Genomic DNA, 27,169 nt, shown 5'->3' with positions numbered 1-27,169 from the left:
AAGTGCATTAGTCATCATAGAGGAGTATAGAAGTGAGTAGTACAAAGAAAACGGACACCGAAACGATTTATTGACCACTTTATAATTTACAATGCAATCACTCCAAGATCGTTTTCTTCACACCGCACCATGTAGCCGCGGCACCGGCCATCATAGCCGATGAGTAACCAATGGCTTTCAGCCCTCTAGAAGACTTGAAAATCGCACCAGTCAAAGCACCAGCCACTATAGAACCCGGCACGTCGTGTTTACCTCTAAAAGCATCGATCGATGAATTGACCAAGTTATAAGTAAGCGCTAGAACACCCATATTGTTACCCAAGAAGGGACCCCGTCTCGTAACATGATTCAAAACGGTATTTAGTTGTAGTTTTCCCGGACTATTGGGTGGAATGTTACGCAGCCCTTCAAAGAACCCATATGAACCACCAAGACCCAAACCGATTAAATACACAGCACCAGTACCGTAACAAAGATCGTCAGTCCAACCACGCGAAGGAATCAAACCCTGGGAACCTTCAAGTGTTGATAACTGTTCTTCCTCGAGGTCCAAATACTCCACACCTTTCTCCAATCCAGCCAAAGGATGCAACCGCGATGGATCCAGCACTCCAGGTGCCGAAATTATATTTGAAACATTTGAAACTTGGGCAGGATCAAACCCAAGTGCCGTATTATCCTCCTGCTTCTGCGAACTGGACTTTCCGCCAAATATCCACGACATCGATGTTCACGTACTCTTGTTTCCACCTCATAGTGGCCATAATTTTTCACTTGCTTAAAGCTTTAAAATTTTTCAACTGCTCCCGTATAGTGCGACGCCAAGAAACATCGATTAAAGCTATATGTTTCTACAACAACAGACACACATATTTAACATGCCCAACTCAAATGATCTGTAAGCTCTTATCTCCATGTAGAACGTAAAATGGACCGCACTCCTCTTTGGGCAATTCGCAACGACGAAAACCGCCTGTCCGACACTCACTACCCAGCATTGTCCTCACCAGAATCACCCTGGTGTTCTCGCCTATGCCACGAGATCAATGCTTACAAGAGCTTTATCCAACGACGCGAGATACTCACTCGCCCGATAGCTACGACGAGCACATCCTCGGAGCTCGAGATTAAGTTCTCGCAGAAACCCTGCAATTTGCTACGCCGCTTACTCGCGCGATTCAAGACAACTAGAGTTACTACTACAACTACTGCTACTACTCAACAATTCAAGAACCGCAAGAGTCGGCGCCGACGCTGGCGTCGCCGCCTATTCCACCATCCGCATTTATAGACTATACGTTATCTAACTACATACCAACACTAGAATCCAATACCAATTGACATCACCAGTACGAGGAAGTATCCACCAATTTTTGTTCATGGCGGCTCCCAACAAAAAAAATCCGTTGGACGCGGCGCGCCCCTAAAAAACAGAGTTCGAGTATATATTAAACAAAGCTGGAGTCGGCGGCAAAAGTATTTCTTGTCACAAAACATAACAGTACTAAACAACAACCACAAAACAACCAAGCTATACCACCACATAGGGACTTTTAAAAAACTGTTTTTTATACCCTGTTGTGAGTGCTAATCTTAATATTCCAACAACGTCGAGAAAGAGTATGTATCACGTGATTAGAGCAGTGCAGTATGCGCTTCGATACCCTGGATGAAATTGTTGGATTAATGCAGGAAAAGAAGAGAAGAGATTTTGAAAGCATACGAGTACATGAATATTTGAAAGTAATTTCCATAGAATAGTTGACTAACAAGATAAGCGTTCCACGATTACGATTTCTCGCAGCAGCCTTTTGTTTTTGAACAAAGTCTACACGTTGAGTTCGAGGGTTCTGCTAACTAGCCGCATTGTTACCAAACCGCTCGATCCTTTTCAATCAAGATACATTAGTTATACAAAGAGTAAGATGAGTGAAGAAAACCTTTTTGAAGTGTCTGGTAGTGAAATGACAGACTATTCTCAGAAACACGCCAAGCTGGCGCCGCATTTTCTAGGGTACCGTAATGTAAATTCTACCGAGGATTCACCTTTAAAGAATTTTGTCAAATCCCATGGTGGTCATACTATCATATCGAAAGTGCTGATTGCCAATAACGGTATAGCCGCAGTCAAAGAGATTCGTTCCGTAAGGAAATGGGCCTATGAGACTTTTGGCAATGAAAGAGCTGTTCAATTCGTTGCAATGGCTACACCAGAAGATTTGGAAGCTAACGCTGAATATATAAGGATGGCCGATCAGTACGTCGAAGTACCAGGTGGTACAAACAACAACAACTACGCAAACGTCGATCTGATCGTCGATATCGCTGAGAGAGCTGATGTCGATGCCGTCTGGGCAGGTTGGGGTCACGCATCGGAAAATCCTCTACTACCGGAAAGTTTGGCTAGATCCAAGAGGAAAGTTATCTTTATCGGTCCACCAGGTTCTGCCATGAGATCTTTGGGTGACAAGATTTCATCCACTATCGTCGCCCAACACGCTAAAGTACCATGTATCCCATGGTCAGGTACTGGTGTCGATCAAGTTTTTGTCGATGAAGAAACCAATTTAGTCTCTGTGCAAGATGATGTTTATCAAAAGGGTTGTTGCTCCTCTCCAGAAGATGGTTTAGCAAAAGCCAAGGAAATTGGTTTCCCAATTATGATCAAAGCCTCTGAAGGTGGTGGTGGTAAAGGTATCAGAAAAGTTGAACGTGAAGAGGACTTTATCTCCTTGTACCACCAAGCAGCAAACGAAATTCCAGGTTCTCCAATCTTTATTATGAAGTTGGCCGGTAAGGCACGTCATTTGGAAGTTCAATTATTGGCTGATCAATATGGTACCAACATTTCTTTGTTTGGTCGTGATTGTTCCGTGCAAAGACGTCACCAAAAAATCATTGAAGAAGCTCCTGTTACCATCGCTAAACCGGACACTTTCTCGGAGATGGAAAGAGCCGCTGTCAGATTGGGTAAATTGGTCGGCTACGTCTCTGCTGGTACTGTCGAGTACCTGTATTCTCATGATGATGATAAATTTTATTTCTTGGAGTTGAACCCAAGATTGCAAGTCGAGCATCCAACCACTGAAATGGTTTCTGGTGTTAACTTGCCTGCAGCTCAATTACAAATTGCTATGGGTATCCCAATGCATAGAATTAAAGATATTAGACTGCTATACGGTTTGAACCCACATACCGCTACTCCAATCGATTTTGAGTTCAAATCAGAAGAATCTTTGAAGGTTCAAAGAAAGCCAATTCCAAAGGGTCACTGTACGGCTTGTCGTATCACTTCTGAAGATCCAAACGAAGGTTTCAAGCCATCTGGTGGTTCCTTGCACGATTTGAACTTCCGTTCATCTTCAAATGTTTGGGGTTATTTCTCGGTTGGTAATAATGGTGGAATCCACTCTTTCTCAGACTCCCAATTCGGTCATATCTTCGCTTTTGGTGAAAATAGGCAAGCGTCTAGAAAGCACATGGTTGTTGCTCTGAAAGAATTATCCATTAGAGGTGATTTCAGGACTACTGTCGAATATTTAATTAAGCTTCTAGAGACCGAAGATTTTGAAGAGAATACCATCACCACCGGTTGGTTAGATGATTTGATCTCTCAAAAGATGACCGCTGAGAAGCCAGATCCAACTTTGGCTGTTATTTGTGGTGCCGCTACTAAGGCCTTTATCGCTTCTGAAGCTGCTCGTCAAGAGTACATTAACTCTCTGAAGAGAGGTCAAGTTCCAGCAAAGACCTTACTACAAACCATGTTCCCAGTTGAATTTATCCACGATAGCAAGAGATACAAGTTTACTGTGGCCAAGTCTGCTGATGATCGTTACACTCTGTTCATCAATGGTTCGAAATGTGAAGTACGTGCTCGTAAACTTTCTGATGGTGGTCTTTTGATCGCTGTTGGTGGTAACTCTCACACTATCTACTGGAAGGAGGAAGTTGCTGCCACTAGGCTGTCTGTCGACTCCATGACTACTTTGTTGGAAGTCGAGAACGATCCAACCCAGCTACGTACTCCATCCCCAGGTAAACTGGTCAAGTTCATCGTCGAGAATGGTGATCATGTCGTCGCTGGTCAACCTTACGCTGAAGTTGAAGTCATGAAGATGCAAATGCCTTTGATTGCACAGGAAAGTGGTGTTGTTCAACTCCTAAAGCAACCTGGTTCTACTATTGCCGCTGGTGATATAATCGCCATCTTGAGTTTGGACGATCCATCCAAGGTGAAGCACGCTCTACCTTTCGAAGGAATGCTTCCAGACTTAGGTGCTCCAAGCATTGAAGGTACTAAGCCAGCTTACAAGTTCAAGTCATTGGTCACTACTTTGGAAAACATCTTGAATGGTTACGATAACCAAGTTATCATGAATGCATCTCTACAACAATTGATTGAAGTTTTGAGAGATCCAAAACTACCATACTCTGAATGGAAAATGCAAATTTCTGCTCTACATTCTAGATTGCCAGCCCAACTTGATGAGCAACTAGAGCAATTGGTCGACAGATCGGCCAAACGTTCGGCTATTTTCCCAGCAAGACAGTTATCTAAACTTATGGAAGGTGCTTTGAAGCAAAAAGATGCTGGTTTGCTGAGTACTGTTATGGAACCACTTTTGGACATTACCAGCCGTTACGCTAACGGTCTGGCTGCTCATGAGCACTCTGTCTTTGTCAAATTCCTAGAAGAGTACTACAATGTTGAGAAATTGTTCAACGGTCCAAATGTTCGTGAAGAGAATGTGATCTTAAAGCTTCGTGATGAAAACATAGACAACTTAGAAAAGGTGGTCCTGATTGTTCTTTCTCACTCTAAAGTCTCTGCAAAGAACAATTTGATTTTGGCAATTCTAAAGCACTACCAACCTTTGTGTAAAATCTCTTCTGATGTTGCTGCTACTATCTCTGTTCCATTGCAACACATTGTCGAATTGCAATCCAAGGCTACCGCCAAGGTTGCTTTGCAAGCAAGAGAGATCTTGATTCAAGGTGCTTTGCCATCCGTCAAGGAAAGAACCGAGCAGATCGAACACATTCTGAAATCTTCAGTGGTTCAAGCTTCTTACGGTGCCACAAAGCCAAAGCGTACTGAGCCAAACATGGAAGTTCTAAAGGATTTGATCGATTCTAACTACGTTGTGTTCGATGTCTTGACCCAATTCTTGAGCTATTCTGATCCTGCTGTCGCTGCCGCTGCCGCTGAAGTCTATGTCCGTAGAGCTTACAGAGCGTACACCATCGGTGACGTTCAAGTTCATACCAACACTAGTAACCCCATCTGTGAGTGGAAATTCCAATTACCATCAGCTGCTTTCACCGCAATCCCTCAAATGAAATCTAAGCTTGGTATGAACAGAGCTATGTCCGTATCTGATTTGACTTACACAGCTGATAGCCAAAGCTCTCCTTCAAGAACTGGTATCTTGGTTTCCGCTGAGCATCTGGATGATGTTGACGATGTCTTGTCTCAAAGTCTAGAAATCATCCCAAGAGCTTCTTCTTCTGCCAGTGGTCCAGCTCCAGACAGATCTGGTAGTACCCAATCTTTGAGTAACGTTGCCAACATCTACGTCAACTCTACCGACGGTTTCGAATCGGAAGAAAGTGTGTTGAAGAGATTGACTGAAATCTTAGAAACTAGCAAACAGGAGTTGATCTCTTCTGCTATCCGTCGTATCACCTTTATGTTCGGTTACAGTGATGGTTCTTATCCAAAGTACTACACTTTCAAGGGCCCAGCTTACGACGAAGATCAAACTATTCGTCACATCGAACCCGCGCTGGCTTTCCAACTAGAATTAGGAAGAATGTCAAACTTCAACATTAAGTCGATCTTCACTGAAAACAGAAACATCCATGTCTACGAGGCTGTTGGTAAGACTTCTCCACTTGATAAGAGATTTTTCACCAGAGGTATCATCAGAACTGGCCGTATCCGCGATGATATTTCCATTCAAGAATACTTGACTTCGGAAGCCAACAGATTGATGAGTGACATTTTGGACAACTTGGAAATCATCGATACTTCTAACTCTGACTTGAATCATATCTTCATCAACTTCTCTGCAGTCTTTGATGTCTCTCCAGAAGATGTTGAGGCTGCCTTCGGTGGTTTCTTACAGAGATTCGGTAAGAGATTACTAAGACTGAGAATTGCTTCTGCTGAAATCCGTATCATAATCAAGGACCCAAAAACTGAAACTCCTGTTCCTTTGCGTGCCTTGATTAATAACGTCTCTGGTTACGTTGTCAAGACTGAGCTATACACTGAAGTCAAGAACGCTAAGGGTGACTGGGTATTCAAGTCCCTCGGTAAGCCAGGTTCCATGCATCTAAGACCAATTGCAACTCCATACCCAGTCAAAGAATGGTTGCAACCAAAGCGTTACAAGGCCCACTTGATGGGAACTACTTACGTTTACGATTTCCCAGAACTATTCCACCAGGCGGCTATTTCTCAATGGGAGAAATACTCTTCTGAGGCCAAAATTTCCGATGACTTCTTCATTGCAAACGAACTGATCGAAGATGAAAATGGTGAATTGACCGAAGTTGACCGTGAACCTGGTGCCAATGCCATCGGTATGGTTGCCTTCAAGATCACTGTGAAGACTCCAGAATATCCTCGTGGCCGTCAATTTGTTGTTGTCGCAAACGATATCACTTTCAAGATTGGTTCTTTCGGTCCTCAAGAAGATGAGTTCTTCAACAAGGTTACCGAGTACGCAAGAAAGCGCGGTATCCCAAGAATCTACCTATCAGCCAACTCTGGTGCTAGAATCGGTATCGCTGAAGAATTGGTCCCATTATTCCAAGTTGCTTGGAAAGATCCATCTGACTCAACGAAGGGTTTTGACTACTTGTATTTGAACTCCGAGAATTTGGAAGAGTTGAAGAAATACGGTAAGGAACAATCTGTTGTTACTGAACGTATTGTTGAAGGCGGTGAAGAGAGACACGTCATCAAAGCAGTCATCGGTGCTGATGATGGTTTAGGTGTTGAGTGTTTGAAGGGTTCTGGTTTGATTGCTGGTGCCACTTCCAAAGCTTACCACGACATTTTCACTGTGACTTTGGTCACCTGTAGATCTGTCGGTATTGGTGCCTACTTGGTTAGGTTGGGTCAAAGAGCCATCCAAATTGAAGGTCAACCAATCATCTTGACCGGTGCTCCCGCTATCAACAAGGTTTTGGGTAGAGAGGTTTACTCCTCCAACTTGCAACTTGGTGGTACTCAGATCATGTACAACAATGGTGTCTCTCATTTGACCGCAGCAGATGATTTGGCAGCCGTTGAGAGAATTATGGAATGGTTATCTTATGTTCCAGCTAAACGTAACATGCCAGTGCCAATCTTGGAGACCGAAGACAAATGGGACAGAGAAATCGATTTTGTTCCACATAAGGATGAACCTTATGATGTCAGATGGATGATCGCTGGTCGCGATTCTGAAGAAGGCTTCGAGTCTGGTTTGTTCGATAAGGGTTCTTTCTTCGAAACTTTGTCTGGATGGGCAAAGGGTGTTGTCGTCGGTAGAGCTCGTTTGGGTGGTATTCCATTAGGTATTATCGCTGTTGAAACCAAGATGGTTGAGAACTTGATTCCTGCTGATCCAGCCAACCCAGATTCTACTGAATCATTGGTCCAAGAAGCTGGTCAAGTTTGGTATCCAAACTCTGCTTTCAAGACCGCTCAAGCTATCAATGACTTCAACTATGGTGAGCAATTACCATTGATGATACTTGCCAACTGGAGAGGTTTCTCTGGTGGTCAACGTGATATGTACAATGAAGTTTTGAAGTACGGTTCCTTCATTGTTGACGCCTTGGTTGACTATAAGCAACCTATCATGATTTACATTCCGCCAACTGGTGAATTGAGAGGTGGTTCCTGGGTCGTTGTTGATCCAGCCATCAACCCTGAACAGATGGAAATGTACGCTGACGTTGAATCTAGAGCTGGTGTCTTGGAACCTGCCGGTATGGTTGGTGTCAAGTACCGTAGAGAGAAACTACTAGGCACTATGGCCAGATTGGATCCAACTTACAAGCAATTGAAGCAAAAACTTGCTGATTCTTCCTTATCCAGCGAAGAACATCAAGAAATTTCCAAGAAATTGGCTGCTCGTGAGCAATTGCTATCTCCAATCTATAGTCAAATCAGTGTCCAATTTGCCGACTTGCATGACAGATCCACTCGTATGTTGGCCAAGGGTGTAATCAGAAGAGAATTGCACTGGAGAGAAGCTCGTCGCTTCTTCTTCTGGAGATTGAGACGTAGATTGAACGAAGAGTACTTGATCAAGAGACTTGACGCAGAACTGCCATTAGCATCCAGACTAGAGAAGATTGCTAGACTACGGTCATGGTACCCAGCATCTGTTGATCACGAAAATGACCGACAAGTTGCCACCTGGATTGAGGAAAACTACCAGTTACTAGATGAACACTTGAAATCTTTGAAATTGGAATCATTCGCTCAAGGGTTGGCTAAGTCACTAAGAAGTGACCACGACAACGTTATCAATGGCCTATCTGAGGTCTTGAAGATGTTGTCCACTGAGGACAAGGAGAAGATCTCCAAGAGTCTGAAATAAGTGTTATGAGAATCATTACAACACAACATGGATGGAATTAAAAAAAAAATAGATTATTGTTAAACAAAAAGGTTTGGCCTGATCAGGGTTGGTTGTTGTTTTTCCCTTGTTCCGGTCCGCCATAACTGTTAGCATGATATCTAATACGACATGAATGATCCTTCCAATTTGCTTTCAATAATAAAAAACAGTTTATTTAAATGTATATGTAGATGCCGATGATAAAGACTTTCGAAATAAATTAAAATCTCTTTAAAATTGAATATCTTATGTATTGCCTCATTGGCTACTATGTTTCGGCGCTATTTTCCTGTAACTTGCGCTTCTTCTCTTGCTGCTTCTGCTGAGATTTTAGATCACTGGCTTTCCTCTTTAAAAGCTTATCCTGCTCTCTGCAATTGTCCAGGTAGCTTGAAGGATCCTTCAACATCTCACCGGTGGGACCCAATTGATCTATGACGAATTGCACTTCCTGCATGGTCTTACAACGTGCAAAGAATTGAAAGAATTTGGATTTTCCCGGTACCAGCCTTGAAAGCATGTACTTTGTATTCCCCAAATGATTATCAAAGTCATTCGCTATCTTGATGTATTGTCGACAAGTATCATACCAAGGCAGTGGCGAGTCGCTAAACACTGTTGGGTTATTTTCAGCGCAGTCCGCCATCATACCTCCAATGTCTTCAGGGAGTATCAATTGCTCCCTCAGACCTCTGAAATGGGATCTATCTCGTACTGCACCATTCATTATGAGCGAGACTTTCATTCTTTGGCAAATTCTGTAAATTCCTGGAATATAGTCTCTTATTGGAGCTTCACGATTCCTCATCGGCGTAGTTCTACAATGGACGGTTAAGTTGGATATGCCAGTAGAGCACAACCTCTCAACCAGCTTCAAAGTCTTTTCTTCATCTTCTAAAAGTCTGATCTTGACACTAATAGGTTTCTTGTATGGTTCACCCACCTTCGTCACTAGCTCTTTCAGGATAGAGCATAGCTTCTCTGGAGTCTGTAACAACGCAGCGCCCATCCCGGAGTGCACAGAGAAATGTTTTGGACACCCTGCGTTCACATCTATCCCATCTACATCCTTAATCACTTTCAAAGCAGCTTCCAGTGCTAGCGATGGGGTAGCCGTACCTATCTGGAAGATGACTTTACCCTTTTCCGCCGCAGGATACGTTCTAAACACTAAAGTTGGAGGTTTATTACCGCCAGGTGAAGGAATCACAAAATCCACAGTTTTTAGTGTTTCATTAATCTGTCTTTCACATTGAATCAGTTTCTTATCGATGATTTCAGGCGACCATACGAGATCAGCCCCATGTTGTAAAGCCAACAACCGAGTGGGCAATTCCCCTGCCCGCACCATAGGTGCCAGAACCAGCTTACCAGCGTAAATCACCATCGAACTATACCCCAATGGTTCAATCTCTTTCTACTAGCTCATCTCACCTCATCGATTTCAACTGTTTTAGATTCAAAAATTTGAAACGTGAATGCGCATCGCGAATAATGTTAGTTCGCGTTCTGAAACATAGTTGAAACATGAAACATCAGCAATTCTTCAACAATTGTAGGGACCCCGAGATCTCTATATATACATTACTGATGGCCAGCAGGGAACGCTTGTTTTATTGTGACCTATCATTTTGAGGGCTGGCCCAGCAAGCAAGATGGTTAGTGTTTTTAGAGGCCTTCGGGAGAGATTTAGCAGCAATGGGAACAAGAGTCAGACGAGGAGCAGTAGTGTGGTCCAAAACTTGGACAAGTTGAGGAAAAAAGAGCCTAAGAGGAGTACAAATCCACAGATACGATCTTTTTCAGCACCAGTGGAAGCACCGGTACCCAAACCGGTGTTCTCACCGATGGGATCACCCAAGACTCTGTCATCGGAAGTTATGTCAAGTGTTAGTGGTGGTCAAGGTAATAGATACTATATCTATGATCCCAAGGCTTACTTGAATGGAAACAAGGATGGACAATTTGATATATTCGAGAAATCCAATGGGATTACTCCTACATCGGCACGGTACGTGATTCAGTACCTGACCAATCACATTAAGGAATTGATCTTGCAGAAAGAGGATAGTAAGACGTTATTACAAGTTTTCAAACCAAATTTACACCATTTCTCACATAAAGAAGTGATCGAAACTAAGAATATACTAAAGAATTTCTTCCCCGAAGATGGTTGTAGTTTGAAAGGTGATGATTTATCTACTGCGATGAGACTTAATTTCAAGAATAATATCGGTTCATTGACAATGGCTTTGAGGATTCTTTGGAACGAGTTTCCTAGAGGAATCGTGCCCTGGGAAGCCTACTATAAATTTATTAAGTGGGAAAGTGAGAATGACTTCCCATTGGAGTCGTTCCATTTTAGACTATCTAAATTCTTACCGGATAAGGACTACACTTTCTGCACATTCGCATTCCTAGAATTTCTTCTATGCATTTTGTTACAGAAGAATAAATTACTTGTTGACAAGAGTGTGCAATTGGATTTAATATTTACCGCAGGAGCGACCTGTTTTGTTCGTGAGCCATTCGAAGACTTGAATGACGATACACCTGCTGTGATCAAATCTTATCATACCCGCGGTAACGCCTTGTACCGATTGTTCGTGGGATACTTGAGATCCTTGAACCATGAGGGCAAAGTCAAGGACTTTTACCTATCAGACATTTTCCACATCGATCAATACCCACCAACTGCATATCGAGCCCGATCTTCAAAGGCCTTGACTTTGACCATCCCATTCGAGTTCTCTAACGGTAACGATTTCACTTCGTTGATATATCAGGCCGCGACAGCGAAACAACGTTTTTACTCATCCAAAACCTCATTCTCCAAAGTTGAAAATGTCTTTTTGGATCAATTAGAAGAAGAGACTCTGAAAGTGATTACGACATTATTCTCTGAATCTTCCAACAGATATATAACCACATTTGACAATGGATTCAATGCTGGAATGTTAGAAAACGGTCAAGAAGGCGAACAACCAAAAGTAGGCGACGACCAATATGCAGTTGCTACATGGTTACATTTTGCCAAAGAACAAAACTCATTTGACGAGTTACTCAAGATGTTGGAAGGTGGAAATTGTGCAGAGGGAGGTACGTTAGCATTAGGCGGTGGAGCAGGAGGACTCACTTTACAACAACCACTAAAACTAAATCGTGAACCCTCTCAAGACTCAAAAGTACGAGTTGCCAAGACAGATATAAGCGAATGGCTCATATCATCATGGAAGAGCGAAATGTTTATGAACAGAGTGCATAACACTCTGCTCATCAAACTAACAAAGAAGATCGGTGAGTGTAACTGGCTTGTCATAACAGGTGAACAATCCGCTTCCACAACCACTCCACCAACCAACAATGCTAACGCCCTAAATGACTTATTAGATAGTTGCTATACAGAGAGCGTAATGACTTAGGCCTTCTTATACATGGCCTTATGAAATTTCACAGCTACCGAGTTCCTTCTATGATGGTGCCTCGAGCAAGGACACGAAAGATCCAGGCACCTATGTTCTGCCGAAGGTTCAGATCCTGAAGATGACCTCGATGAGGATCTTGAAGAAGTTCGCGACGACAATCTTTCATCCGCTCGATTTTTTCTTAAAGGTGGAAGCATTATGAGATGTGGATCCATGCCTGTAGCCAAAGACATAGATCGCACAATCGGAGCTTCCTCCTGCGTACAATGCAAATGTCTGGGATGTTGTTGATTAGTAGTATTAGGAATTCTTGGTTCACTGAACCTTCTACCAACGGAATGCGAGCCATTTTCACGCTCACTATCTCGTTGTCTATGCACACACTGATAAAAATCGTAAACATTCATCGAGTTAGCATTAGAAGGCCTTCTGGAGTCCCTCGGCGAAGCCGTGGGACTCTTACAGGCCTCCTCTAACGAATAACCTTGCAATGAACTCGCAACATCATTTTCACCTGCCTGATCAATATTCAACACCGTCTTAACCACTTTCCCTGCTCTTTCTCTTTCATCGTCCTCATAATGTATTGTAATATGGGCCGACACAGGCCTATTCAAAGGCCATTTCTTATCTGTATCCTCAGTCATCTCGATTCGATCTATTGATCCATCTACCTAAACGCTATCTACTAATATATGTAGTATGTAGTTATATATATATACCGTATGCCATTCGTGTGGCCAGTGACGTTCTTTTGCAGGTATTGCAGTTCCTGCAATTGGTGGTGATAGTTGAAGTTGTTATTGTAGGTGTTGTAGGCTTAAGATTGAGACAAAGGGGATCGACTGTTTTTCCAGTTGTGGTGGGCTGGCTGGCTGATAGCCGCCTTTGCGACGCCTCTTGATCGCAAACGAGCCCCTGAAGGGTGTCCGATTAGGTTTGTCCGGTTGTGGCCGGATCATACCGGACAAAAAGTTAGAGTGTCCGAAATGAGCCGGTGTCAATCGGACAAGTTGGGAAGTGTCCGGTTTGGCCCGGTCAATTTTGGGTTTCCCGGACAGTTCGTTTTTTAATCCTTCCGATCTGCAACCAACTAATGAATAATTGATATGATTATGATAGTATATGATAGTATAAGATAATATAAGAAATTAATCATATTGTAAAAGGTTCAGCTTCAAGTTTATATCTGTTTTGAAATTTGCTAAGAAGTGCTTGATAGCTCCAATATGAAGTTTTCTCATTCTCTGCAGTTTAATGCTGTACCAGAATGGTCTTCGAAGTATATTGCTTATTCGCATTTGAAGAAATTAATCTATGCATTGCAAAAAGATAAACTTTATGCCTCGACATCACCTGTTCCTATTGATCAAGAGGCTCGTCCTTTACTTTCTCGTGAATTGTCCCATGATGTTTATGTAAATCGGTTTCTTTCCGCATTGGAAGTTGAGTTGAAGAAGATTGATAAATTCTTTAAATCCCAAGAGACTGGACTGATAGCTAATTATAATGAGTTGAAAGATGATTGTGATGAGTTTGAGCAGGATTTATTGCACAACCGAGTAGGATCGATTAGTGATGCGGTTCCTCCGCAGATTAGAAAAAGGCCGTCTCGTAGGTTTAGTAATAGTTCTATGGGTCATGAAGATGATGATGATGAGGATGATGATGAGGAAGAAGATGATATTCGTAGGAGATCTACATCCAGATCGGTTTCGTCTGCTCCGGATGATGTAGATCTGGAGATTTATCATGCAAGGTCTAGAACTACTAACAATTCGCATTTTCTTTCGCCTACATTGGAGAGGAAAATTACTTTGAAGAAGAGACTAGTGGCTATATACACACAATTGTCGGAGCTAAAGAGCTATATTGAGTTGAATCGTACTGGTTTCTCTAAGATTTGTAAGAAATTTGACAAATCGCTCAATACAGATATCAAGAGCGAATATTTGAAATTTATTGAAGAGAATTCTCATGTTTTCCAGCCAACTACGATCCAGCATATTCAGGCATGTATTACAACGACAACCATAACTTATGCCCGACTTTCCCAGGAGTCTTTCCCTTTCCCGCTTGCACACGATCAGGAAGCTCTCCTCGACGTTGAAATCGCTGAAAGAGAACTATCCTCGCACTTGAGAGATCATGTTGTGTGGGAAAGAAATACTGTTTGGAAGGATATGATCAATCTTGAGAGAAAAGCTCAAAACGTCAAGGCTGAAAGTCAAAACCTTTCTAAGATCTCTAAGCAATACCAGGTCAAAGAGATCGACCAAAACGGTAAAGTGACTTTAAAATCCGAACGATCTGCCAAGTTGGCACCACGAACACTCAAGGATCTTATTCAGTCGTATCCATGGCAATTAGTCAAATTGGTAATCGGTTCAAATTGGTGTCTCAAGATCTGTGCCATTGTAGCGGTTTTCATGACCCTCTTATCCTTCTCACCATTCGATGATGTCTTACAGAAAAATTGTTTTGCCATCCTGGTATTTGCATCTTTATTATGGGCCACCGAAGCAATCCCATTATTCGTCACTTCTTTATTGATTCCATTATTGATCGTGGTCTTGCCCGTTCTCAGAGACGGTGATGGCGGCGTTATGGAACCCGTTAAGTCCTCACAATTTATTTTATCCACAATGTGGTCTAGTGTCATCATGCTATTACTCGGTGGGTTCACTCTTGCTGCTGCGTTATCCAAGTATAATGTGGCCAAAGTACTTTCAACTTATATTCTCTCCTCGGCCGGAACCAACCCAAAGATCATCCTCTTGACCAACATGGGTGTAGCATTGTTCGCTTCCATGTGGGTTTCCAACGTTGCTGCTCCAGTGCTATGTTACTCCATCATTCAACCTTTACTGCGTACTTTACCAAGACACAGCACATACGCTAAGTCATTGATTCTCGGTATTGCATTGGCTTCCAATATTGGTGGTATGGCTTCACCCATTGCTTCTCCACAAAATATCTTTTCGATTGGTTTGATGGACCCTCAACCATCATGGGGAGAATGGTTCCTGATAGCAATTCCAATCTGTGTGGTATGTGTCATGGGCATTTGGATTCTATTGATTATCACATTCCCACTAGAGCCATCACTGAAATTACTTCAATTACATCCTTTAAGAGATCCATTTACTTTGCAGCAATGGTTCGTTACATTGGTCTCCATCGGAACTATCGTCCTCTGGTGTTTATCTAACAGGCTCTCTGGAATTTTTGGTGAGATGGGTATAATTTCAATCATACCGTTGGTAACTTTCTTCGGAACTGGGTTACTAACATCTGAGGATTTCAACAACTTCATGTGGACCATCGTGATCCTTGCCATGGGTGGTACTACCCTAGGTAAAGCAGTTACTTCTTCAGGATTACTTAATACGATGGCCTCTGTCATCAAGGAGAATATTGAGGATAAACCAGTCTTCGTAATTGTTTTGATCTTTGGTATTGTCATTTTAACGATGGCCACGTTCGTTTCTCATACAGTCGCTGCAATGATCATCGTCCCACTCATGAGTGAGATCGGCGCGAACTTACCTTCTGGTGACCACTCGAGACTGCTTATCATGATTGCTGCTTTGCTATGTTCAGGTGCCATGGGTTTGCCAACTTCCGGTTTCCCTAACGTTACTGCCATCTCAATGATAGATGAGGTGGGTGATCGCTACTTGACCGTGGGGACTTTTATTACTCGCGGTGTTCCTTCGAGTCTCATTACGTATGCCGTCATTGTCACAATGGGTTACGGTTTGATGAAGACCGTCGGATACTAATATATTTAATCTATAAACATTCTGATATAATTTTTCACATACAATCTCAGCATCCAAAATACTTTGAATCAACGAAACGGCTTTTGGCCCACGAATTGGAATGTATATCTTCTTTCTTTACAATCGCCCCTGCAAATACTTCCACTTTCCTGCGGAACCCATTCATTATACGCCTCACTCCAAGTTCGGTCGCCAAGTAGACAACGATCTTAATACGTTCCATGGGCACTCCATGATCAAGTAGCACTTGGACAGCCATGATCATCGCAGCACCGGAGATAATTTGACCCTCCACCAGAAGGACCGTTTCATATTTATGGATATTGGGCGGCAGAAACTCACAATGTAATTGTGGTTCCCCAGTTTGAGAGTCTGACTGAATGAGAAGTTTCCCCAGAGGAATGTCTGGTATAGTATGTTTCAGAGAGGCTACGAAACAATCACCAGAGCGAATGAGGTTGATTGCAGTCACTTGGTCGAAGTTGCATTGAGGGGCGTCCTCCACCACTGATCCACTAGGCGTTTCGATAGTGGTTCTTTGCGACACTGGTAAATGATCCAAAACTTTGGAAAGCAATATTGTGGCTATTCTATCAAAGTAAAATACAAAATCATCTTGCTTGAGCGTTTTGTCCAATAGCATAGTCATGATCGACCTTACCTGATTGGTCTTCTCCAACTCGTGAACCGAAGAAATTTCATGAATGGGCTTGGAGCCGTATGATCCTAACTTTATGAGTTCTCTCAAATGTCCTTCAGATTTTTCTTGCAATTTTGATTTAATATGATTGATGAGCAGCTCAACGGCCACGGTGCTGTCTGTCAAGGAGGGTATAATGGCATCTGCACTCTCCATGGTGTTCTTGACATACCGAGCAGCGTTAGGTTTCACGAATTTCTCCCATTGAAGTAGACATCCTTGTAACTCTCTTCCTCTGGAGACGATATCTCTGGAGAGTCTTCTTGCTAGACACACATCGAGATCTGCATCCACGTATATCTTAAGGTCCATGAGATCGAGTAGTCGCTTATCATGTAGCGCATATATACCCTCGAGAACAATGACACTGGCACCATAGATATTGATGCTCTTATTAGGTACCCTGTTATGCTCGACAAAGCTGTAGACTGGAATTGAAGTCTTTTTGCCCGCTTTCAAACTTGATATACATTTGTAGGCCAAATCCAAATCAATTGCACTGGGATGGTCAAAATCATAGTTATTTTGGAATGCTTCTTTCCTTTCTTCTGGAGTTAATGGCTTGTAAAAGTTGTCTAAAGAGACCAAGACTGTCCATGGAACATTGATCGAGGACACGATCTTTGCTGCCACACTAGTCTTCCCCGAGCCAGAAGGACCACCAATCCCAATAACGTAAGGAGTAGTCCACGGAGGAATATACTGGAAGCCTTCAGATTTCAAAGAAGACACAGAGCTACTCCTACGATGAAGAACAGGAGTTTCCGAGTGTCCGCGACCTGTAGAAGGCAGATCCTCGAGTTTATCATCTAGCACAGGCTGATAATGTGTTTCAGACATGAAATGAGTTTAATATGACCGGTTGTCTCCAACTTTCTTAGTTTTTTCACTTATTCAAGTCTTATCATGATTTTTTATTTTAGCCATGCCCAAGCGATGAGCTTAAATTTCTTCAATGATGCTGAGCTTTTGCAGTTCCACTATGGCTTAAATCATTACGAGAGTTCGATTTGCTCACGTCCTATCGCTTGTTACCTCTTGTGATTGTGTGGTATGTGTTTTGTGTTCTGAAGTAACCTTACTATGAGTATTCCCGCAAGCGACCTGGGCATCGCTGGAAATAAGAAGGAAGAATACGTATACAAACTCATCTCTGCAGTACTAAGGAGCCTAATTTTCTTAAGATCCACTTCTTCCAACTTTACATAAGATGCGAAGCTCCTATCAAATGGACTTTTGATGTGCTTAAAGAGTGGTGGCATCGAGTTTCGTCAGGCTAATGATTAGGACGAGCAGATATGTTTAAAAGAGGTACCAATAGCTGAAGTATTACATGGTAAGGCTATCAATAAAAGATCAACCTACTGTAGCCGACAGATACCGTAGAATGACGGGGTTTATTCTATATTTTAAATGATTAAGAGAGTGAAATAGTTTGAGACTCCATCTTTTGACTGTAGATGACTTGACTTGACAGTAGGTTTTCGAAGTGGCTGACTCTTAGTTATTTCTTGTATGTAAACATAGATTTGAAGATTAATCATTCTCGCGATGAGCTTTAATCTAAATCAAGAACAGAAACCATGACAACTGAAACTACAAAAGAGGCTGATATGTCGGAGCAGCTCACTGGACTAGGTAAGAGAAGATATAAGAGAACATTTGAGACAACTACTGGGGATGTGGAGGAAGAGACAAAATCAAAAGCTTCAGTGGAAGACAGTAAGAACGCCTCTAATGGAATCGATGAGACTGATAAAAAAGAGGACGACATGAATGACCTGAGGCTATATGCTCGACAAAGGTACCTTGGACAAAGAGAAAAGAAGAAGGTAGAGGCTCTAAGACAGGAGTTACGGTTGCTGGAGGAGGATGTGAACAAATATGGTTGGGACAACCTCACTCAGAAGGAGCGTGATGATGTTTCACTCAAGAGAGAACTAGTTGAATTATTTGACAAGAAAGAGGCTGATTTCGACGAAGGATATCAATTACAGGAAGACTATGTGGACGAGAAGGGAAAATTTGACGTGAGTCGAAAGAGAAGAGTGCTTAATAACCGCGATAGTTACTTCAAAGAGAGTAAAGCAACTAGACAGCAAGCTTGGGAAGAGAAGCAATTGCAAAAAGCAGTAAAAGAAGATGGTACTGATGAAATAATGGTACCGAACTCCGAGAAGTATGATTTTGTTTTCGATAACGATGCAGCGATAGATTTTACTGAGGAAGACGATGAAATTTTGCCTGAGAAAGATGCTGAATATGATACTCACCTTTCTGAGCGATTAGATGCTGAGCAAAATCGTACCAAGTCTATCCAAGAGATGAGAAAACTGTTGCCTGTTTTCCAATATAGAGAAGAACTTTTGCAAGCTATTAAAGATAATCAGATTCTGATCGTTGTGGGTGAAACAGGGTCTGGTAAAACTACACAGCTGCCTCAATACCTTGTAGAAGAAGGCTACACGAATTCTGGAAAGCTTCAGATCGCTGTCACTCAGCCGCGTAGGGTGGCAGCGACATCAGTAGCTGCAAGAGTGGCCGAAGAAATGGATGTATGTATTGGTAAGGAAGTTGGGTATTCTATTCGTTTTGAAGATAAGACTAGTGAGAAAACAGTTTTGAAGTACATGACTGACGGTATGCTTCTACGAGAAATATTAACTGATCCAGAACTAAAACGCTACTCCTGCATAATGATAGATGAGGCGCATGAGCGAACTTTGGCAACTGATATTTTACTTGGGCTCCTGAAGGATATTTTAGTACATCGAAAAGACTTGAAACTACTCATCTCTTCTGCTACAATGAATGCTACAAAATTCTCTCGCTTCTTCGGCGGCTGTCCAATCTTCAATGTCCCGGGAAGAAGATACCCTGTTGATATTCACTACACATTACAACCAGAGGCTAATTATTTGCATGCTGCTATCAGCACTATCTTTCAAATTCACACATCACAAGAACTACCGGGAGATGTTCTCGTTTTTCTCACAGGTCAAGAAGAGATTGAATCTGCCAGGGACAAAATCGAAGAAATTGCCAATAAGCTGGGATCGGGAATTCCACAAATGATTATAGCTCCCATTTACGCCAATTTACCACAGGAACAGCAGGATCAGATATTCGTTCAGACCCCTCCAAACTGTAGAAAAATCGTTTTAGCCACCAACATTGCTGAAACTTCCTTAACCATCGATGGTATAAAATTCGTGATCGATCCCGGTTATGTGAAAGAGAATTCGTTTGTTCCCGCAACAGGAATGTCCCAACTGCTCACCGTACCATGCTCTCGAGCGTCCGTAGATCAGAGAGCAGGTAGAGCAGGACGTGTTGGGCCAGGCAAATGTTACAGATTGTTTACCAAGTGGTCATACTATAATGAATTAGAAATGATGCCCAAACCAGAGATAGTCAGAACGAATTTGGCAAATACCGTTTTGCTTCTGCTCTCACTAGGGATATCTGATCTGATTAAGTTTCCCATGCTTGATAAACCCAGCATAGCGTCTCTGACTAATTCGTTAGAAGATTTGTACCTCATGGGTGCCCTCAATAGTAAAGGCAAAATAACTAGATTGGGCAGGATCATGTGTGAATTTCCCTGTGAACCGCAATTTGCCAAAGTCCTACACAGCGCAGCGACTCACGAGCAATGCAAGGGCACACTAGAAGAATGCACAGATATTGTCGCCATGTTACATGAGACTGCTTCACTCTTCGTGGGCCGTAGTAAGGACGCAAGCTCGCACATTGTGGGAGAAGTTGATAGCGATCACTTGCTCTATCTGCAAATATATCAGGAATGGAAGAACTCAAATTATTCAAGAGCCTGGTGCCAGGACCACAAAGTCCAATACAAGACATTGTGCAGGGTGAGAAACATAAGAAATCAATTGTGGAAATGTGCTGAACAGATGGGTCTCGTTGTCATGAATGAAACCTATAGGCGAAAACAAGTAGACTTCACACAAGAGATCAATACTAGGATATCCAAAAGTTTCATCAGTGGATTCCCGATGAACATAGCACAATTGGGAACTACCGGATACCGCACAACGGGTAAGAAAAGCAGTTCTGGGCTAAACGTTCACATACATCCTTCAAGTGTACTAATTGAGCAGACCCGGGAAAATGCCAAGAAACCTAGCAAGTATGTGCTCTATCAAAGACTGATGCTCACATCAAAAGAATTTATGAGAGATTGCTTGCCGATTTACACAGAATCATGGCTCATCGAAATGGTTCCACAAATTTTCAAAAAACCTAACAACCAAAACTAAGTCGTAGGTCTTATACCCTTGCTTTGACCTATTTTTTCATATTCAACTGGTATTACTGAATTTTTGCAAAAAATAGTGGTTTAGCAAGCGAGGGGGATTGCCATCGCGTTGTTAGAGAGACGATATTTAAACAATATTTCTCCCGAATTAAAGATGGAAGTGACTATTTTCAAGATGTAAAAGATGTTCAAAGGAGTAGTATCCAAACTTTTACCCTTTAGATCCCCACAACTTATCAGAACAATGGCTTCAGAGAATAAATTTTACCCAATCAAGATCGGATCAGCATTGAACGACTCTACCCTAAAGATCAACCATACATGTTTGAGAGTCAAGGATCCAGCTAGAACCATCGATTTCTACAAGAAACATTTCGGTATGACCGTTCTTGGTTCCAAGGATTTCCCAGATGCCAAGTTCAGTCTACACTTCTTGACCTTCCCAAAGGACAACGTTGGGAAGACTGAAAAAGGTGAAACTGCTATCTTCAGTGTAAGCGGTGTGTTAGAACTTACCCATAACTGGGGATCCGAAAGCGATCCAGAATTCAAGATAAATAATGGTAACGAAGAACCATACAGAGGATTTGGCCATATCTGCTTTTCAGTCGCCAACATCGAGGAAACCTGTAAAAGACTGGAATCAGAAGGCGTCAGCTTCAAGAAGAGAATGTCCGATGGTAGGCAGAAAAATATAGCCTTTGCTTTGGACCCAGATGGATACTGGATCGAACTCGTACAATATATCAAGGATACCGAGGAATCTCCACGCAAGGACGTGGGCGACAAGTTTAACCACACTATGATCCGTGTCAAGGACGCTGAAAAATCCTTAGAATTCTATCAAAACGTTCTAGGTATGAAGATCCTGCGTAAGACCGATCACGAGAATGCTAAATTCACTTTATACTTTCTCGGTTACGAAGTTCCCTCAGGACACAATTCCAGTTCCGCAGAAGGTGTTCTAGAACTGACCCACAACTGGGGAACAGAGAACGATCCAAACTTCAAGTATCATAACGGTAATGACAAACCACAGGGCTATGGTCACATCTGTGTCAGTTGCGATGACCCTGCGCTTTTGTGTCATGAAATCGAGGGTAAGTACGGTGACAAGATTCAATGGGGTGTTAAGTACAACCAAGGTAAGATGAAGAATCTAGCATTCATCAAGGACCCAGATGGATACTCTATCGAAGTTGTTCCATCCTACCTAACTTTATAAGTTTTATAGTTATTTATTATTCAACAGTCACTGCTTGGTATTAAATTACTATTGGTATTATACCTACTAAGAATCAATCACGTGATACGAGAATAATGGGTTCCACTAATTTTTAATGGATTTTCGGGCTTCCTCTAAAAAAAAGACGAATCCCATCAGCTTCCACTAATCTCAGATGGCTGCCTCTTTTCCACCAGACGACTAAAGATTATACAGTTTAGTTAGGTGATGCAACGCACACAGACCATTAATCTAGTCATTGTAATAGCATGGAAGTGGTCCAAACAACGTAGATTTTATACTTCGATCAAGTGCTGTTAGTGCTGCAAGTAGAGTAGAGTAGAATAGAGTAGAGTAGACTTGCTGTTCAATCTAAAATCGTTTCGTTTCGTTTCGTTTTCCCAATCGTTCGTCGATTTTTAATTCGAAAGATAGTTGAATTGTCTCCAGTTATTTGATCTCGCAGTTTTCCTAGTTGAAAAAAGCATCCGAGTGGGTTCATTTTCTTCCATTTAATATATATTTCGCTAATTTCGCTTAAATTTCCAGAAGTTGGTTAACTAAAGCTGTTAAGGAGTAAGAGAACCATTAAAGTGTTAAAACATGACGGTTAATATTCCTTTGGTTAATGGTACATCGTATTGTACTTTGACCGCACATTCCCAGGAATCTTTCCAAAAGACTATTGAATTTTATGTTGATTTTTTGCAATTAGAGAAACGTTCTTTGGATAATAGTTCTGTTCTGTTGTTCAATGGACCAGTTTCTTTGAAGATTGTTCTAGATGATGATGCTAGTAAGCAAAAGGTTGCAGATGCTCAGCTTGAAAAATTGAAGGCCAATGCTGGTGTTAAGGACTGGAGAGCTTCTGTTCATGAGTCCTTGGTTTTTAACACTGCTGATATCCAAGTTATTAAGGACTATTTGGTTAAGAAGGATTTGCCTCGTCAGGCTTATCCTACAGACCTTTTCCCAATGCAATTGTACACTTTGGATCCATTGGGAAATGCAGTCGGTGTTACCTCTACTAAGAACGCTGTTAGCACAATGCCAACTCGTCCACCAACTGCGGATGAAAAAACCACATCTTCTTTGGTATCAAAGGCTCCTTCTTACACTGATTTGAGGAGTGCTGTTAAGACAACTGATTCTTACCCATCTATTCCAGAGGGTTCTACCAGGCCAAAGAAGGCTATCGCTGTTATGACTTCTGGTGGTGATGCACCAGGTATGAATGCCAATGTTAGAGCCATTGTTCGTACTGCCATCTTCAAGGGCTGTCGTCCATTTGTCGTTATGGAAGGTTACTCAGGTCTAGTTCATGGTGGCCCAGAATACATCAAAGAGTTTACATGGGAAGATGTGCGTGGTTGGTCTAGCATGGGTGGTACTAACATCGGTACTGCTCGTTGTATGGAATTCAAAGAACGTGAAGGTAGATTGTTGGGTGCTCAACATTTGATCGAAGCTGGCGTGGATGCTTTGATTGTTTGTGGTGGTGATGGATCCTTGACTGGTGCAGACTTGTTCAGATCCGAATGGCCATCTTTGGTCGCTGAATTGTTGGAGACCAAGAAAATTACTAAGGAACAGGAAGTTAGATACAAGCACTTGAACATCTGTGGTACCGTGGGTTCCATCGATAACGATATGTCTACTACTGATGCTACTATCGGTGCTTACTCGGCCTTAGACAGAATCTGTACAGCTATCGATTACGTCGAAGCCACCGCTAATTCTCACTCCAGAGCTTTCGTTGTCGAAGTTATGGGTAGAAACTGTGGTTGGTTGGCATTGTTGGCTGGTATTGCTACCTCTGCTGACTACATCTTGATCCCAGAGAAGCCAGCTTCTTCTCGTGAATGGCAAGACCAGATGTGTGACATTGTCTCTAAGCACAGAAGTAGAGGTAAGAGAACCACCATCGTCATCATTGCTGAAGGTGCTATTGCTGCTGATTTGACTCCAATCTCATCTGCTGATGTTCACAAGGTCTTGGTCGACAGATTGGGCTTGGACACAAGAATTACAACTTTGGGTCATGTTCAAAGAGGTGGTACCGCTGTTGCCTACGACCGTATCTTGGCTACTTTACAAGGTGTTGAAGCAGTTAACGCTGTCTTGGACTCCACTCCTGATACCCCATCTCCATTAATTGCCATCAACGAAAACAAGATCACTCGTAAACCTCTGGTTGAATCTGTCAAGTTGACTAAATCGGTGGCTGATGCTATTCATGCTAAGGATTTCAAGAAGGCTATGGCTTTGAGAGACACCGAATTCATCGAGCATTTGAACAATTTCATGGCAACTAACTCCGCTGATCACAACGAACCTAAGCTACCAGTTGACAAGAGACTAAAGATCGCCATTGTCAATGTTGGTGCACCAGCAGGTGGTATCAACTCTGCCGTTTACTCCATGGCCACTTACTGTATGTCCCAAGGTCACAAGCCATACGCTATTTATAACGGTTGGTCCGGTTTGGCAAGACACGAAAGTGTTCGTTCATTGGACTGGAAATCCATGTTGGGATGGCAAAGTCGTGGTGGTTCCGAAATCGGTACCAACAGAGTCACTCCAGAAGATGCTGATCTTGGTATGATTGCATACTACTTCCAGAAATACCAATTCGATGGTTTGGTTATTGTCGGTGGTTTTGAAGCCTTCGTTTCTCTAAACCAACTAGAAAGAGCAAGAGACAGTTACGCTGCTTTCAGAATTCCAATGGTCTTGATTCCAGCTACTTTGTCCAATAACGTTCCAGGTACCGAATACTCGCTTGGTAGTGACACTGCTTTGAACGCTTTGATGGAATACTGTGATGTTATCAAGCAATCCGCTTCGTCCACTAGAGGAAGAGCCTTTGTCGTTGACGTCCAAGGTGGTAACTCTGGTTTCTTGGCTACTTGTGCAGCTTTGGCTGTTGGTGCTCAAGCATCCTATGTTCCAGAAGAAGGTATCTCTTTGGCACAACTATCACAGGATATTGAAACTCTAGCCGACTCATTCGCCAAGTCTGACGGTAGAAATAGATTCGGTAAGTTGATTCTAAAGAGTACAAACGCTTCTAAGGCTTTGAGTGCTGAATCCCTGGCCAGCGTCATGACAGCAGAGGCCGAAGGAAAATTCGATGCCAAGCCTGCCATCCCAGGTCACGTACAACAAGGTGGTCTACCATCTCCAATCGACAGAACAAGAGCCACCAGACTGGCCATCAAAGCCGTCGATTTCATTGAAAACCAACAAGATATTATCAAGGAAGCTCGTGCCGACGACGGTCTCTTCAACCCAGACGATAAGGAACTTTCTGCAACGGCAACCGTCCTGGGTGTCAAGGGCTCTCACGTCAGATTCACTCCTATCAGACAGCTTTACGATTTTGAGACTGAAGTGACAAAGAGAATGCCTAAGATCATCCACTGGGAAGCTCAAAGAGCCATCGCTGACCATTTGGTCGGTAGAAAAAGGGTTGAATGAGGAACTTAATCCATCAATTTTACGTTAATCCTTCTTCGGGCATGTTACGTCAAATGCCCTTGGAAGACCGAGCTGATTCACGCAAGTGTCTCGTTTTTTCTCATGTTTGATTCCAATCTTTTTTATAAAACTTTTATGTAAACTGGAATATGTGATATAGATAACCTACGAATGGAAGATCAGAATAATATTTCTTATCCTTATTTCAGTTCAAACTGTTGATCTCTTAGTACTCGTTTTTACTAAAAAGTTAAACAAAGCGAATCTTGAAAACAGTTTAAAAGGGTCTTTTGACGTGTAAATTGGTCAGATCCAGCGGTTTGAAGCTTGGTGTGGTATGAGTCAGCCAGCGACAACTATGGGTTCGATAGGTACAAGGCGTTTAATAGCAGTTGATGAGAATCTACACCCCTCGCAAAAGGCGCTGAAGAGGAAACAGGGATCAACACTAAGAAGTTTGAAAGAATCATTCAAATTTCGTGGATCAGTCAATTCCAAGAAAGTTAGTAGTCAGTCGGGATCTAATACTCAAAGTTCACCTTCAAAGGTACGAAGAAGTTCTGGTGAGTCCAGGAAAGGTAAACAACGGCTATCGGCCCAGCGAGTATCACTGTTTAAATATGAAAATGTTCGTGTTTTGAGCTCCTCAATGTCTGGCAGTATTAGAAGAGGATCAGACTCGACTGCTAGCTCCAATACTACGAAAAGCAGTGATGCTGCTAGTGTTTCGAGTAATCGAAGTCGCAGTAGCGTAAAGGTGAAACCCTCTACATTGATGGCCAGAGGAACTCTTGAAATTTACCAGATATGCACACCAAACTCTAGTACTGCAGAGAAAAGACAAGAGATGAATTATCTATCGTTAGGCCGGAAGGAAAACATTGTACATCCAATTCTGCCGCGATTGCAAGTCACCAAAGTGGCAGGCTCAAAATACAAATTCATAATACATTTTTACAATCCTGATAGGTTTTGGGAGATTGAGTTTCTGCCGATGGCAGATACCAAGACGCTGTCGAATGTCGTAGAGGAGTTTGAAACAGTAATTGTAACCATTTGTGATTATTCGGCAACTAACGACTCAGCAGTGGAAGAGAAACCTCCAGCAACAAAAAAAGTGGAAATAGCGACAGATCCAGTAATTCACAAGGATAAAGATTCAGAGAAAGAGGAAAACGAAATAGAAAAGGAAGAAACATCAAAAGAAGACGACGACGATGATCTTAACTACCTTCTTGAAGAAGACGAAGAAGACGAAGAAAACGAAGAGCAACTGACGAATAACATCTCACAAGCTGACCAGTGCACCTCAGAGAATAATACAGATGAAGATGTCAATAAAGCTTTCCGGAAAGCCATGCATAATTTCAAACCTTCATGTACTTATAGAGGCTCAATGACAGAAAGGTTTAATGAGGTTTCGTCTAAGCGATTCAGCTCATACCAGCCGCCAAGCCTTTTGGAACAATCTCAGGCTTTACCAAATAGAGAATCATATTTTAGTCCCAGGCGATCATCTTCAGTAAGAAGTTGGTTTGGCGATCCCGGTTCGATTCACATAACCAAGAGAGAATCAAAGAACTTTACTTAATTTTAATGACCATTTGCATGAACTTTTATCTTTTCATTAAGTTCGGATAATAGA

General features: G+C 42.3%; 11 protein-coding genes across 11 annotated transcripts; 7 read left to right on the top strand and 4 right to left on the bottom strand.

Moving 5' to 3' along the window:
- Positions 1-97: 97 nt before the first annotated feature.
- On the bottom strand, positions 98-724 carry TIM23 (protein transporter TIM23; the record flags this gene model as incomplete). The annotated part of the gene is made up of 1 exon (XM_003679222.1): positions 98-724. The coding sequence occupies one exon, from the start codon at positions 722-724 to the stop codon at positions 98-100; it is 627 nt and encodes a 208-aa protein (XP_003679270.1).
- A 1,201-nt stretch (positions 725-1,925) lies between these two features.
- On the top strand, positions 1,926-8,606 carry ACC1 (acetyl-CoA carboxylase ACC1; the record flags this gene model as incomplete). Its single annotated transcript, XM_003679221.1, has 1 exon — positions 1,926-8,606. One exon carries the CDS (start codon positions 1,926-1,928, stop codon positions 8,604-8,606), a length of 6,681 nt encoding a protein of 2,226 aa, XP_003679269.1.
- Positions 8,607-8,895: 289 nt separating this feature from the next.
- Positions 8,896-10,014, bottom strand: SMM1 (tRNA-dihydrouridine(20) synthase (NAD(+)); the record flags this gene model as incomplete). The annotated part of the gene is made up of 1 exon (XM_003679220.1): positions 8,896-10,014. One exon carries the CDS (start codon positions 10,012-10,014, stop codon positions 8,896-8,898), a length of 1,119 nt encoding a protein of 372 aa, XP_003679268.1.
- A 268-nt stretch (positions 10,015-10,282) lies between these two features.
- On the top strand, positions 10,283-12,049 carry TDEL0A07240 (DUF1708 domain-containing protein; the record flags this gene model as incomplete). The annotated part of the gene is made up of 1 exon (XM_003679219.1): positions 10,283-12,049. One exon carries the CDS (start codon positions 10,283-10,285, stop codon positions 12,047-12,049), a length of 1,767 nt encoding a protein of 588 aa, XP_003679267.1.
- TDEL0A07230 (uncharacterized protein) lies at positions 12,046-12,699 on the bottom strand (the record flags this gene model as incomplete). The annotated part of the gene is made up of 1 exon (XM_003679218.1): positions 12,046-12,699. The coding sequence occupies one exon, from the start codon at positions 12,697-12,699 to the stop codon at positions 12,046-12,048; it is 654 nt and encodes a 217-aa protein (XP_003679266.1).
- Positions 12,700-13,281: 582 nt separating this feature from the next.
- On the top strand, positions 13,282-15,837 carry PHO91 (Pho91p; the record flags this gene model as incomplete). Its single annotated transcript, XM_003679217.1, has 1 exon — positions 13,282-15,837. The coding sequence occupies one exon, from the start codon at positions 13,282-13,284 to the stop codon at positions 15,835-15,837; it is 2,556 nt and encodes an 851-aa protein (XP_003679265.1).
- Positions 15,838-15,883: 46 nt separating this feature from the next.
- On the bottom strand, positions 15,884-17,377 carry URK1 (uridine kinase URK1; the record flags this gene model as incomplete). Its single annotated transcript, XM_003679216.1, has 1 exon — positions 15,884-17,377. The coding sequence occupies one exon, from the start codon at positions 17,375-17,377 to the stop codon at positions 15,884-15,886; it is 1,494 nt and encodes a 497-aa protein (XP_003679264.1).
- A 773-nt stretch (positions 17,378-18,150) lies between these two features.
- On the top strand, positions 18,151-20,820 carry PRP2 (DEAH-box RNA-dependent ATPase PRP2; the record flags this gene model as incomplete). Its single annotated transcript, XM_003679215.1, has 1 exon — positions 18,151-20,820. One exon carries the CDS (start codon positions 18,151-18,153, stop codon positions 20,818-20,820), a length of 2,670 nt encoding a protein of 889 aa, XP_003679263.1.
- A 243-nt stretch (positions 20,821-21,063) lies between these two features.
- Positions 21,064-22,044, top strand: GLO1 (lactoylglutathione lyase GLO1; the record flags this gene model as incomplete). Its single annotated transcript, XM_003679214.1, has 1 exon — positions 21,064-22,044. The coding sequence occupies one exon, from the start codon at positions 21,064-21,066 to the stop codon at positions 22,042-22,044; it is 981 nt and encodes a 326-aa protein (XP_003679262.1).
- A 603-nt stretch (positions 22,045-22,647) lies between these two features.
- PFK2 (6-phosphofructokinase subunit beta) lies at positions 22,648-25,524 on the top strand (the record flags this gene model as incomplete). Its single annotated transcript, XM_003679213.1, has 1 exon — positions 22,648-25,524. One exon carries the CDS (start codon positions 22,648-22,650, stop codon positions 25,522-25,524), a length of 2,877 nt encoding a protein of 958 aa, XP_003679261.1.
- A 358-nt stretch (positions 25,525-25,882) lies between these two features.
- INP1 (Inp1p) lies at positions 25,883-27,115 on the top strand (the record flags this gene model as incomplete). The annotated part of the gene is made up of 1 exon (XM_003679212.1): positions 25,883-27,115. The coding sequence occupies one exon, from the start codon at positions 25,883-25,885 to the stop codon at positions 27,113-27,115; it is 1,233 nt and encodes a 410-aa protein (XP_003679260.1).
- Between the last annotated feature and the right edge of the window lie 54 nt (positions 27,116-27,169).

Source organism: Torulaspora delbrueckii, chromosome 1, assembly GCF_000243375.1.
Source record: "Torulaspora delbrueckii CBS 1146 chromosome 1, complete genome".
Lineage (NCBI taxonomy): Eukaryota > Fungi > Ascomycota > Saccharomycetes > Saccharomycetales > Saccharomycetaceae > Torulaspora > Torulaspora delbrueckii.
The sequence above is the reverse complement of the archived record's forward strand: the minus strand, read 5'-3'. Positions and strand labels throughout refer to the sequence as shown.